The following is a 14,262-nucleotide window of genomic DNA, read 5'->3' on the forward strand; positions in this document are numbered from 1 at the left end:
ACCCAGAACCACCCGCGACAATGTTTTAGCCCCATCAGGCACTGGGACTCATACCCAGAATTCAAATGGGCGGCGGAGACTGCAGGAACTGTGGGATAGCCACCCACAGTGCAGTGCTCCAGAAGTCAATGGTTGCCTCTGTACTGTGGACACACTCCGCCGACTACATGCACTTACAGCATTTGTGTGGGGACACACACAATCAACTATATAAAACCGCTTTCTACAAAACCGACTTCTATAAATTCGACCTAATTTTCATAGTGTAGACATACCTCCTCCTTGTAAACATCATTCAACAGAGCATTTAAGAATGTTCTTATGGCTGTCCTTATTCAGCAAAGTATTGAAGCATGTGATTAAGTCCTATTGAAGTGCCTGGGAATTAAGCATGTGCTTAAAATTAAGGATTTGCTTAAGCCCTTTATTGAATAGGGATGGCCTGCTGAATCAAAGCCTATATGTTGCTTCCCTTGTCTCTCTTGATTACATAGCAGAAAGATGTTCAAGTTAGTCTGAATTTAGTTTACATTTCAGGAATATTTTTGCAAATCCAAGAGGAAAAAAGGTACCTCAAATAATAGTTTGTGACAATTTTCACCAAATTATACACTTTGGCCGATGGCTTTTGGCTTCTATGATTGTCTGGTTGAGAAAAAAGTCCATTCTAAATTTTATCTTTCTCCCCTACAGGGAGTGTTAACATAAGTGGAATAGGATTGAGTCCCTTCTCTGTTATTCCAGATAATATTCATAATCATGATGCAGTCACCCTTATGGCAGGTCCTTGCAAAATCCACTTAGCTACTATTGCCTCCAACAAATGATTAGTTCCTGAGACCAATTAAAATAGCTGGGGAGTTCTGGAAATCTGAAAATTTGCTATTTTAGGGGCAGAATAGTTGGTCCTTTTTATCTTAACTTGTTCTATTCAATATTTTATTAGTTTCAAAGATAGACATTCCAAAAGCATGTTGAAATTGTCAGACAAATCAACAACTTTGATAGAGGATCTTTTTTTTAAAAAAAGTGTTACTGTATGATTTATTTTGAAGTTCTTAAACTTTGCCAATTTTGCACATGATGGATATGAAAAAGAGAGAAGAAGTTAGGATATACTACAAAGGAAAGTAAAGGAATTAGCCAGGGATGTACTCTAGAAAGGGATCCTAAATGCTCTCATACTTGTCTTTGTAGTTTTGTAATCTGTGCGCTTTTTTCCATAAAAGGCTATTTCTATTGAAGACATTGTCCATTCTCTTTCTGTTGGGAAATCTCAGATTTCCAGTGCTATAGTATTATTGCTTTGGTTATTATTAACCTGTATTAATCTATATGACTGTCCCTTTTGATATTCTCTTATCTCTTTTCTATGCCTAATAAACCTTTTCCACAGGAAACTTTTAAATTAGTTTCCTTTCTGTTACACTTTGTAGAAGAAAATTCATCACAGACTCAATATTGGGCCAGATCCTGTTTCCATTCTAACCACTGGGATTTCAGTGGGAGACCCCTTATGTATGTTCAGTAAGGTTGTATGACTTTTTTTATATGAAAGGCCATGCTTTTGATATATGCTTTATATGGAAATTAAAGAGTTTTTTGCCTACTAAAAATAAATTGCTGACTGAAGTGTTTTTCTATAATGCCAGGCCTTGTGTTTCAGATTAATCGAACAAAGTATTCTTCTTCATTCTAATTTTAGCATTAAAAGAATCACTCTGCTTCACTCAAATATGAAAATCTGTCTGTCTGGTTTTATCCCAAGAGAATTTCAGATTTGGAAAAATATAGTGAAACACTACCCAAAAATGGCATTCTTGAACAGGATGCAATTCTCTCAGCGACATGCAACTGTCTTCCCTACACTGATGGTTTGTAAGATTTCTCATATGCTGCCTATGGTGTGTGTGGGGAGGGTCTGTTTTGTAATCCTTTCAATTCACCTTTCGGTGGCACTGAGCAAAGCTCCTGACTGGTCAGGCACCAGGGTTATGGACTGGTGGGAGATAGAGGTTAGTGAAGCCAGACTGCCACTCACCCCATCTATTGCCAGCACACAGCAATACCATTTCCTTACTTACCCAAGAGGAGAATTAGAAAAGACTACTTCCCAGTATCCATCACTGCATCTTTCCTCAGCATAAAATGCAAACAGAGTCTAACTGTGCTGCTTACCTACTGCTTTATCATACAGCTTTTATAGCTAGTTTGTTGTTGTCAAGGTTCCTCCCCCACTCTGAACTCTAGGGTACAGATGTGGGGACCTGCATGGAAAACCTCCTAAGCTTATCTTTACCAGCTTAGGTCAAAACTTCCCCAAGGTACAAAATATTCCACCCGTTGTCCTTGGATTGGCCGCTACCACCACCAAACTAATACTGGTTACTGGGGAAAAGCTGTTTGGAAACATCTTTCCCCCCAAAATACTTCCCAAAACCTTGCACCCCACTTCCTGGACAAGGTTTGGTAAAAAGCCTCACCAATTTGCCTAGGTGACTACAGACCCAGACCCAGACCCTTGGATCTTAAGAACAATGAACAATCCTTCCAACGCTTGCACCCCCCCCTTTCCTGGGAAATGTTGGATAAAAAGCCTCACCAATTTGCATAGGTGACCACAGACCCAAACCCTTGGATCTGAGAACAATGAAAAAGCATTCAGTTTTCTTACAAGAAGACTTTTAATAAAAATAGAAGTAAATAGAAATAAAGAAATCCGCCTTGTAAAATCAGGATGGTAGATACCTTACAGGGTAACTAGATTCAAAACATAGAGAACCCCTCTAGGCAAAACCTTAAGTTACAAAAAAGATACACAGACAGAAATAGTTATTCTATTCAGCACAGTTCTTTTCTCAGCCATTTAAAGAAATCATAATCTAACACGTATCTAGCTAGATTACTTACTAAAAGTTCTAAGACTCCATTCCTGGTCTATCCCCGGCAAAGACAGACTATAGACAGACACACAGACCCTTTGTTTCTCTCCCTCCTCCCAACTTTTGAAAGTATCTTGTCTCCTCATTGGTCATTTTGGTCAGGTGCCAGCAAGGTTACCTTTAGCTTCTTAACCCTTTACAGGTGAGAGGAGCTTTCCCCTGGCCAGGAGGGATTTCAAAGGGGTTTATCCTTCCCTTTATATTTATGACAGTTGTTATGCACATCACCTCCCACAAAGTCTGTGTAACATGTGGCTGTGGTTTGAGAGAGAGGTTGGGGAATGGAAAAGGAAACAAAGTGTTCTTGTGATGTGTGGTGCCAGATCTTGTGAAAACTCAAGCACTGACTCAGTTAAAGTTTGTTAGACTTTTTGACAGTGTGGTCTTGCTTCATTCATATGGATACTCATGATGCTACATTATTATTATTTCTATATTGGAATACCATGGCAGCTAGAAGCCCCAATCCGGGCTGTGCGCTAGTGCTGAGAAAGCACATGGTAAAATACATTCAACAACCCCAGAGAGCTTAAAATATAGACAAAATGTAACATGCACAAAACCATGCAATATATTTGCAATAGGCAAGAACAAGAGAGCTTGTTTACATTTCACCACAATGCCACCATCCATGCTTACTAATTTCCCCAAATCAAGTCCACCTTCCCTCCCCTCTGATTATATGCCTCTGCCAACCAAAAGTTCCCTCCACTCACCTCATCCACACATCCTTATCTACCCTCTCCCCATAGCAAACAAAACCGGAATTATGTAAGGGCCTCCTCCTGTGCTGCTTCTCCTTCCCTTCAATGGCTCAGTGCTTGTCCCTAGAAAAGGGATCAGTCTATTTTTCTCCCTCCTGTCACAGGAGGTAGGGAAGGCAGATCTCTACTTGTCCCTAAGTGGAGGGGGCATGAAGTCTGCAGAGTCAATCTCTGCCCATTTTAGTGTGCCAGCTGCTTGTCCCTTCTCTCTCCATCCCCTCCCTCCAACCCCTAAAGTGCAGAGGAGGGCAGCTCCAATTGAGCTCATCTCCCTTCATCTGCCCTCCTTGTCACTTTGACTTATGTGAGTGAAAATGTCACTCACAGGCAGGGCTTTAAGCATTAAGCACCCTTCAGCTGTGCCTTCCAGATACTACAAGATACTCTCACAGCTTCCAAGCAGACAGCCAAGATTTTCTGTGCCGTTCCTTCTCACTTCTCCCTCACTGTCACTTTGGCACAGTGGAGCAGGAAGTGGGGAGAATTAGGCTGCCAGCTTTGTTGCTTCTTGACTCTGAACAGCAGTACATTCCACTGCCAGGTGGCAACGGACACAGGGTTACAAAGGAATGTGCAGAATTGCTGGGCCTCATCATATGTTAAAGTATTTCATTATGGCTAGCATGGAACTCATTAAAGTTTGCTCTCATTCAAAATGGCTACCATTTCTTGTTCCATTTAAAGACACTGAAGCCATAGGCTGCCATTATTAAAGATGCCATTTCCTTACAGCTTTCACATGTGAAATGAGGCTGCCTTTAGTAAAGTTGGCCACCATCTTCCAATGTTTCCACGGGGCCTGAAGCCAAGCTTCCCTGAGCGAAGATGGCTACTCCCCTGTGCTCTAAAGGTTCCAAACTAGACAGACAACTGTGAGGATAAAAGGGAATGTGGGGAGAAGCAGAGAGGCTAGTGTATGTGGGGTCCAGTGGAGAGACTGAGCAGTGTACACAGGATTGTGGGATGTAGGAAGGATTCTGAAAAGGCATGGGTAGAGACTGAAGAGCATGCAGAGGGAAAGAAGATGGCAGAAAGGAAGAATGTGAAGTATGGAATATTGTTATAAATGGGCAGCAAAAAATATAAGATAGGCAGGTGAAAATTTGGAAGAAGTGTGGGAAGGGAGATTGGATGGAACATGAAGGGTGAGCAGTATAGTCACCTCAAAATGCTTCAAAATCATGATTCAATCCCCCACCCCTCCATTATGAGATTTTAAAATTTTGGGTTGTCTTCTGACTTTACATTCTTAAGCTTTTCTGTGTAACCATGATTGCTAGAACCTTTTTTTAAATTAAATCTGAGATTGTTCTGTAAATACTCATCTTCAGGAGCTGGGGTTTTAAACAAAAACTAGATGCATGATTCAATTGTGAGAGTTGTCAACAATAGGAAAGAGACCAGAGAAGATGGAGGAGATGGACAAAATGGCACTTCCCTATGCCAAGTGTTAGGATAAAGTAAGTAGAGTCCCCCTTTGAGCACCCTGTAAAAAGGCTCTTTTTTATGACTACTTAGGCTTGAAATTTCAACTTGTATTGATCACATGCTAATTGCAGGCCAGCAGCATCTTTCTACAGGCTCAAAAAACAGAAGGCAAATAACTACCTGCCCTTACCCCCCCACCACCATTGTATTGATTGTCATTATTATTATTATCCCTCATTATTACATCATGGGAATGATTTGTTTGTTTCAATTTGTTTTAAACAAATAGCTTCAAAACATAAGAGATTTTTAGGCATAAAAAGGGGAAGCTACTGTCTAAAAGGTATCCTCATGAGTCATCATTAAAACCTGACCACAAACTGACTCCATAGATTTGTGTAGTCAGGTATTTTGTTAAACACTTCACAGAATTCCAGCATTTGTAGACTTGTTCTCCTTTGACTTTTTTTTAAATTCTCATAGTGCTCAAGAGTGCTTCTAGAGGTCAATGATTGTGATGTCTTGCGCTCCTGGCATGTTCTTGAGCTGCTCATTCATACCCCTAGGGATTGTTCCAAATGGTCAAGTAATCACTCAGATTGTCTCTGATCATTCCACTTCACAGAGCTCTTCGTACTTTGCTATCTTCTTTTCTTGTTTCTTTTTTTTTTTTTATGATTCTAGCTGCTGGTATGGCAATATCAATTAACCTGGTCTTGTTTGTCTTCATTTCTACAACAGTTATGTCCAACCTGTTTGTCTGGCCAATTCAGTCTGTGACAATATTCAGATCCCACAAAATCTTAGCCTCTTCATTCTCTAGATTGTTCTCAGTTTGGTGGTCACAATACTGCATGGTATATTTAAATCCTGAGATGTATGGACAGTTGTATAATATGGACCTGGGATTGTCTGCCTCCATACAGCACAATTAATTAATTAATTAATTAAATTTTGGTGGGTTTAAAATTAGTCTCACAATTTGGGGAGTGACTCATAATTTTGGGGGGTTGGCTAGAAGTGAGGAGAAGGAGACTGAACCACTGGAGGAAGAAAACCAGTGGAGAAAGGGGAGAGAAAGGGCCAGGTAGTAGGCAAAGAGAGAGACCATAGTAAAGAGACAAAGAAATAGGCGATTGGGATTAAGAGAGGGGAAAGGAGGAAAGAAAACTGCAGGCACTTTGTAACTAGGGGGAGAATAGTCTAGTGGTTAGTGCACAAGCTTGGGAGACAGTCCTCCTAGTTTCAGTGCTATGTTCAGTGTTGTCAGAAGCTACCGGTGTGGTGCTCTGTTCGTGTTCGATGATGATAAGTGCGTGTTCCCTCTGTGCGCTTTCCCAGCTCTGTGCAGATAGCTAACACAGCGGACCCCGAGAGAACCGCCAATGACCACAGACTCTAGTAAGGTATGAAGACACGTTGGCCAGGTTTATTGCTCAAACGAAGCATAGTGATAGTTCCCTATAGACTGTACAGGGCACACTACGAATTTATGCTCCCTGGCAATGAACTCAGCTCAGTCAGTGGCGGGACTTTCCACTGCCCGCTAGGCCGGACAAAGACACCACCCCTGGATGCATTCTTATACATAGGTACAAACAAGTTACACAGCGCTCTTGACGTATTGAGGTGCAACCCCTTTACGTAACTATGCACCACCCTTCTACGTAGTGAGGTGCCACCTCTCACCTTGTTGGTTCAAACAAAACAACTCTATCCATCATACTAGCCTTTTGCCCCTCTCCTTGTTATCTATGTGGATGGTATAAGAATGTTCTTGTACCATTTGTATACAGTTCTGGTATCCAAGACACCTTTAGATATGTTTGTGCAACAGCATAATGTTTATGCAACCTCAGCCTTTTCCTTGCCAGCTTCTGTGAGCAGTGCCTGCCTTTTGGCTCGCAGCTTAACTTTGCTTTATGTTAGCAAAGTCTTGACCCTTACTTTAGCTCATGCCTTAGGTCTCATACTGGGCCTCTGATACCAAGGGTTTATGTTTCAGGGCCTCATCTTACTACACTCAGCTTTGCCCAATTCACTGTGTGACTTTGAGAAAGTCTTGTCATCCCTCTGTGCCTGAATGTACTCCTCTATACAATAGGGATGGTGATATTGGCCCGTGCCCTACCTCACAGGTAAGTGAAAGCACCTCAGGGGCAAGTATTAGCATTTATTTATTATGATTACATAGAGAGGGACAGGGTGACCCAGAATAAGCTTGCTCACTTCGTGCCCTCACATCCACAACGATGTCCTTCAAGTTGCTACTTAGAACTTGACAGCTATGCAGCTCACTGCCGATCCCTGCCCTTCCTAGAGTCCCCGTTAATCGGCTCTCCAGGTGGCCCCTAGGGGAACAGTCTGACAGCCCACGTGGCCTGTACCTGACCCTCCTGGGTCTCAGCTGCTTAGCTCCCTGGCTGCTTCTCTTCCTCCGACAGGGAGCGGCTCCTGGCTGATCTGTAAGAGCAGGGAGCCGACAGCACACATGGCCAGTCCCTGCTCCTCCTAATGTCCTGGCTGTTCACCTTCTCTGCTGCTTTTCTACCGCCCTCATCACCAGTCTCTGTGTCTGTCTCTGGCTATTTCAAGCTGTCTATGGTAAGATTCTTGTGTCTAGCCGCCTCTAGACAAAGGGACAGAAATGGCGGGCTGCACATTGCTCTCTGGCCATAGTAAAATGCTTCTGTTACCAGCACACGGGATGGGAGAAAATGCAAACTTTATCTCGGGGCTTTGGGGAGCCAGCCCGCCCCCTGCCGGTGATTTCGGAGTGCGTGGGCTCTGCCAGCTCCAGTGCCCTGTAGCTCTTTCCTGTGTGGCTACTGGAGCCCGCTCCGCAGCTCAGGCTGCCAGCAAATCCCGAAGTGAGGCTAGCGAGAGGGGGTGAGTCGGTCCGTGTTTGGTTAACAAATTCCCTGCAAAACAGCCCCCGAGCCCCCCAGAGCTGTGCTGATGTCACATCCGCTGCCCAGGTCTCAGCCCCTCTGCCAGCAGCGAGGGCTCCGCTCTTTTCTTGGGTCAAAACTTTTGCGGTGGGTTGGTTGCGGGCGGAGGGAAGGGGGCGAGGGGAAGGGGGGGGGCTGGAGGCGCTTCAGCACCACGGCCAGCGCCTTCCTCGCTTGCCTTCCCTGGGCTGGCGCTCCCCTCCCTCTCCGCTCGAAGGATGCCTGCGGAATGATTGTCCCTCGGGCGGCTGCGGCTTCCAGTCGGCTCCGGCGGGCGGGCAGAAAGTGCAACTGACTAGCCTGGGCTCTGCAGCGAGAGCGGGGTGAATGAATGAAGAGTGAAAAAAGCGGAGCACACCTTGGATCAGAATGCAGGCGGCCTCCAACATCCTCAACCTGCTGCTGCTGGCTTTGCTCGCTGGGCTCGATCCTTCCAAGGTAGGAGACGGTGTATTGTGGTTTGCGTGAGACCATCTGAAAGCTGTCCTCCTATGCCCAAGGCTCCTTCTTCCCCCCCCCCCTTCCTCCCGCTCCTGGCAGATGTCAAGTTCACCTATCCCAGTAATGCCACCTCAAGGTAAATAAATAAATAAAAATAAATGTTTTATGGAGCAGGCAATGCGGATCTCTCAGGGTTTGGCTTTCGGCGTGGAAAGGCTTTTGCGTGTCCTTTTGTTGTCCGATCAGCAACACTGGATAGTAACGGGAAGGATATTTTGTTGTCAACATTCATTGAGATGTCTGGTGCCATTGTTTAAGAAAGAGATGCCCCCCCAGGCCCCGCTCCTTTTCTCTATGTGTATGCTGGAAATTGGTCAATAATTCTAACAACGCAGACGTGCTGCAGTTTGTGTCCAAAACATTTGGGATGCTCCTACAATTGAAACCTCGAATAGAAAAGATTAATTGTCTCTGATCGCTGATATTCCGATTCCCGCCTCCCCCTCCGGAGTTTACTTTATCAGACAAAAATAAAAGAAGCTGGTGATAGAAGCGTTACAACGCTAAGACTAGGATGGAAACAACGGTTATCTGTTGAACTCTGGAAACTGTCCAGCTCTGGCTGAAATTAACACTAGACTACCCAGCACAAGTCAAGGAGATATTTATAGTGACCAATGAATATACATCAGCCATTATGAAACGTTTAGCATTAGCATCAACACTGGCATCAGTGTTGTAAGAAATGAATATATATATATATATATATTTAGACTGAAAACTGAAGTGTCACGGGGAAAAAAAGGCTTAGGGTTTTTTCCCCTTGAGTACAATAGCCACGCTCTAGACTGCAGCAAAGTTTCATTATTTTCAAGTGCATTCAGGTATCAAAAATATCAGCTCTGAAACTGAATTATGAATACTTAAAAGTAAGCAATATCTTACATTATACAACCTGTCTTGTGTAGGGAATTTAAAAATCCTTTAATAATTTATTGAAAATCAGCCTTGTCCAATACCATTTAATAGCACTGATAACTGAAAACCACTAGACCACTGTATTTTGTGCAGTATAAACTTAGAACTTGTCTCATCTGTCTCAGTATTTATGTTATGCAATCTTTGGATTCCTTGTAGGCTATATACGAAGGTAATGAGTACTTTTGTTGAGTATATCAGTCCATTACCACAAGTAGTATACATTGTGTTGTCATCACTTATACAGTATGTATGTGAATGTCATTTTAATGATGCCTTTTTAATACTAAACCACTGTGTGAAACAGTTTCAGCACTAGTAAACAGGTAGATGTCAAAATTGATCACATAAAAAACAATGGGTTTCAGAGTAGCAGCCGTGTTAGTCTGTATCCGTAAAAAGAAAAGGAGTACTTGTGGCACCTTAGAGACTAACAAATTTATTTGAGCATAAGCTTTCGTGAGCTACAGCTCACTTCATCAAATACAGTAAACAATGTCCATCTTGAAAAATACACTGAGATAAAACTTTAAAACCATTTCAATGGAAATCTAATTTACATCTGTAGAAATAATTTTTGAGGATTTTTAAAAATAGCAAATCTAAGTGAAATTTACCTTACAAAACCCATAAGTAAGCTCAAGTAATTGTTAACACTGAAGTGTTTAGTAGCTATTATTGTAATCTATAAAGAGAGATTCACCAAGCAAATACATGAGAGTTGTACATATGTATGAGCAGCAACATGTGCTTATTTTATATTAGTGAAATTCCATACATACATTTTATGTTAATGAAATCCCATACTTACATTTTGTTTTATCTGTTTTTCTGTACATGCGAGAGGCAACAATCTAGCCACAGTCACACCTAGTCAACTCTTTTAATGTCAAAGGGAGCCAGTGCCTGAGAGCAACTGTGGGCAGAATTTATATCAATTTGTCTATCTCCACAATAGTAAAACCCCTACTATAGGAACTGAAGTGAAGCTGGCATACTTCTTTCTGCCCCACATCAGGTGTCAGTGATGTCCCCCATATACATGATGGCATAAACTCTCCATCAACCATGTCTATACTCATTTAGAACAGAAAAGACGTAATGATCCACTTTAAAGATATGCATATATTAACTTTTCAAACTTTGCTTCTAGCCCTTTTGGTACTGCATTATACTATGCAGAGGGCATAAAAATAGCCTTTTATTCTACACACTGTGTGACATTTTACGGGATATTAAAATGTTCATTGCAGGCTATTTTAATTTTGTAAAGGGGTCATGGACTGAAAAGCAAAAAAGTCCTTAGGATAATATAAAAATAAAAGGCCCTAGTCAAACTTTGCTATTTAACAGAACTGAGCTGGCTTTTCATAGATCTAAACACCAAAGACATACACTTCTCTCAATGATTTTTTTTGCCAGATTAAGCATATAAAGTATATTGAATATAGCAAATTATACATCTAATTATTCACATTTTAAGACTTTAAATAATAGCTTTCAAATTTCTGTGACAAATTATGTATATGCAAAACTCCTCTAGTTGTCTTTATTTTTATTGCCTTTTAATGTCTTTATTTTAGTTATTGACTGACTTCAGTAAATAAGTACAAATAATGACTGAAAGCACATAGGAAATAGCAGTAGTACAAATATATTCATTTATTTATTTATTTAAGAAGAAATGAAGCAATAATATTCTGCCCTTCAGATTGGATAGCATATTTGCCATTTGAAATTAGTTGGGGGGACTAAGGGGATGTTATGCCTTTTTTTTAAAAAAGAATTATTTGTGATAACTTCGCTCAGCTTTTATGCTTATCCATTTTAGTGAGAGCTAATTCTATATGAGTATATATATATACTTATGAATATTTACACACCCGCTGCACATGCACATTACCTTAATAAATCATATTAAAAGTTTTGGAATAGATGACATAATATATTTTTACTAATGTGCTAGATATTGTGATAGATTTACTGTGTAGACAGTAATAAATATATCCAATAAGTTATTTAAAAAACCCAAATAAATAAATAGTAATAATAATACCTACAGCTTATATAGCACTTTTTGTCACTAGACCTCAGAGCACTTTACAAAGGCGGTCAGTATCATTTTTCCCATTTTACAGATTTCACAGAAATCAAAACGTTCCCCAACAGAGAGGCCACTATTGACTCTTAGAGGATCATATGATATTTGTACTCTTATTGTGACAAGCATTCTGTGTTAGAACTTATTAGGCTATCTTCCAATCATAAAGCGTTTACGTGTCGCCATCTCTTGGTAAGATATGTAACCAGAAAAAGTGTATAGTTTAGTCTTTAATTTCTGAAATGCTAAAGTGTTTATATAAACTGAGTTCATTTATTTTCCACATTGACACATTTTTAGTATTTTTGTTAAACTTGACAGAATATTGACTGTGCATGGAAACTCTTCTTTAAGTAAATGGAAAGCAGTTCACCACCAATTGATTTTACAAGTTTTTAATGCTGCTGACAGACCATCAATTTTAGTTCAAGAAAATGATTAAAATGTCTTGTCTCTTAATTAGACTATAATTGTAATATCTACTTATATGGAAAATACAAAAAAATCATTGTTCATAATAATGTACTTCAGTAAAGTTTTATTTCCATCAGAGTGGCTGAATAGTTAGCAAGAAGTCTAGTTTTAATCAAAAGGTTTCAATTAGAAATATGAAAGCTTCCCTCGGTATTTCACTCAGATCCAATATCTTGAGAGAAAGAACTATTAAATATTTGGAAATTCCTAAGAATTGCTGCTAGATGGCATCTCTGTGCTGCTTTTCTAAAAGCGTGGTGTATTGTAATGATCTTGATAGTATATAAAGTGGCCTTCTGTTAAAAGGACCATTTTAGGCAGGCCATCATTTAATCACTATACCAAATAATCATGATAGTATAACAGAAGTAAGCATTTCAAAGCTATTCAGTGCTCACCTCTGAAGAAAATAAGCAGAGAATGTTTAAAGGACTGTCTTCATTCTAGCCAGAAATATTTAGTTTTAATTTTGAAATCCTAGAACTTAAATAGGCCTTAAAAATGTGCATGCATCATTCAAACACAAATTTTACATGTACATTATTTCTCTAAGTCCCGTAATTGCTTTATGTTCCACATTTGATTGGTTTTGATTTCTTGAAATTTGCCAAAAAAAAGTTTCAAAAGAAGACAGACTAATGAAATCAGAACAGGACCAAATGTATAGCATAGTCAGGAAAAGAGTGTAAATTATATATATGGCTTTTATTAACATGATTTTGGAAAAGCTGAAGAACAAAAACAGATCTAAAATTCGTTGGTTACTGCAGAATGTATACTATATCTCTGTATTTTCATCTTAAAATTGTTTGTACTTGTAGATTTTCAAAATCCATAAAGTTGTTCAGAAACTGTAATAGTCTTCATACTGTTTGCCCAAATAGCAACTAAAAACTTTTTTCCCAGAGAGTTAAAGGAAAAAAGGAGTTATATCAAGTATGCTTCATTAGTGTTACAAGTTAATTCATTCCCTTTATGAAATTCCATATCAGTAATATCATACATGTGCCAAAATACATTATTTTTATTGAAAGTAATGACTCCATAGTTCTATGATCCATTGCTATGTACATGTCAAATCTCATTAGCCACTATGTAATTAATTTAGCCTATTTTTTCTACTATCTGTGGTTAGTTAATATGAAAATCTGGCATTAACCATCAAGCCTACATATGACATTGGGAGACATGAAAGTTCTAAAACATTCATTTCTGAGTCTTGTCAACTACCACCTGGTGTCTGATCCCCTATTTCTGAGCAAGATAATTTAGAATCCAGGGAAGAACTGTCTTCAATTACATGTAACTTTGTCCCCATCCTTGATCCTCCCATACTTGGGTTCAGAGTAGGATATAACACAGGGATGACGTTAGCCACTAGCAGCTGTTCTATTTCTATTTATGAACAGGGTCCAAATACCACTGGTTCTCTCAGCAATAAACAATACGATTGGTCATCAGACAGTAATTTTTTGCCTTAGAGACCTGGAAAGAGTGAATGGAATTGAATAAAGTTGGTTCATATATTTCCTCTCAATCCAGCCCCGAAGGGCACCACTTCCACATTGGCTGTGAAGTTACACAAGGATTCTTTTTCATTTTATTCTAATACTATTGGAAGAGATTGTGACAAAACAAGTGACACACAGAGTTGCCAATTCTTGTGATATTATCAAAAATGACATAATTTTAGGTGTATATATGGGAGGAGGTGTTAAGCTGCTGCTATCAGAAGAAAACAAAAACCATGTATTTTTAAGCACTAACTAAAAATGGCCACTGTTTCCCATTATTCTTAACAAGACTGGAGCCACAGGTTGCCAAGATGGCTACTGTTGCAGGTGGAAGTTGGATGGTTATTGACTCCCAATGTTTTTAGTACAAAGACAGTTTCACACTCTCTAGATGAATGCAGACTTAGCTACAGCTACAGTTGTCAATACACTGAAATCTCCCAGGTTGACAGTTATAATGACCTACATTAAGAAATGAACCTGGAGGCACTGAATAACCTACAGCTGATTCAGAACACAGCAGCCTCACTATAACATAGCGAGACACAAATACATCAATACAGAGCTCTGGGTTCTAATAGAATCCCCTCCAAAACATTATTATTAATTAACGAATGCCCAAGTGAGACAATAAAGATGAAAAAGTTCAAATATAAAATATAAGGAATG

General features: G+C 40.0%; 1 protein-coding gene across 2 annotated transcripts in view; it reads left to right on the forward strand.

Annotated features, from left to right (window-relative positions):
• The first annotated feature begins 8,052 nt into the window (after positions 1–8,052).
• The window catches only part of OLFM3 (olfactomedin 3), a 121,062-nt gene continuing 114,852 nt past the window's right edge, over positions 8,053–14,262 (forward strand). Inside the window, exon 1 of one of the 2 annotated variants that reach the window (XM_073356875.1) lies at positions 8,053–8,523. In XM_073356875.1, coding sequence (XP_073212976.1) covers positions 8,455–8,523 — 69 coding nt within the window. In that variant the 5' untranslated portion in view covers positions 8,053–8,454. The remainder of the gene's footprint in view (positions 8,524–14,262) is intronic. The other variant, XM_073356874.1, reaches the window with a different exon arrangement.

The sequence above is a fragment of the Lepidochelys kempii genome, chromosome 8 (genome assembly GCF_965140265.1).
Source record: "Lepidochelys kempii isolate rLepKem1 chromosome 8, rLepKem1.hap2, whole genome shotgun sequence".
NCBI classification, from domain to species: Eukaryota; Metazoa; Chordata; order Testudines; family Cheloniidae; genus Lepidochelys; species Lepidochelys kempii.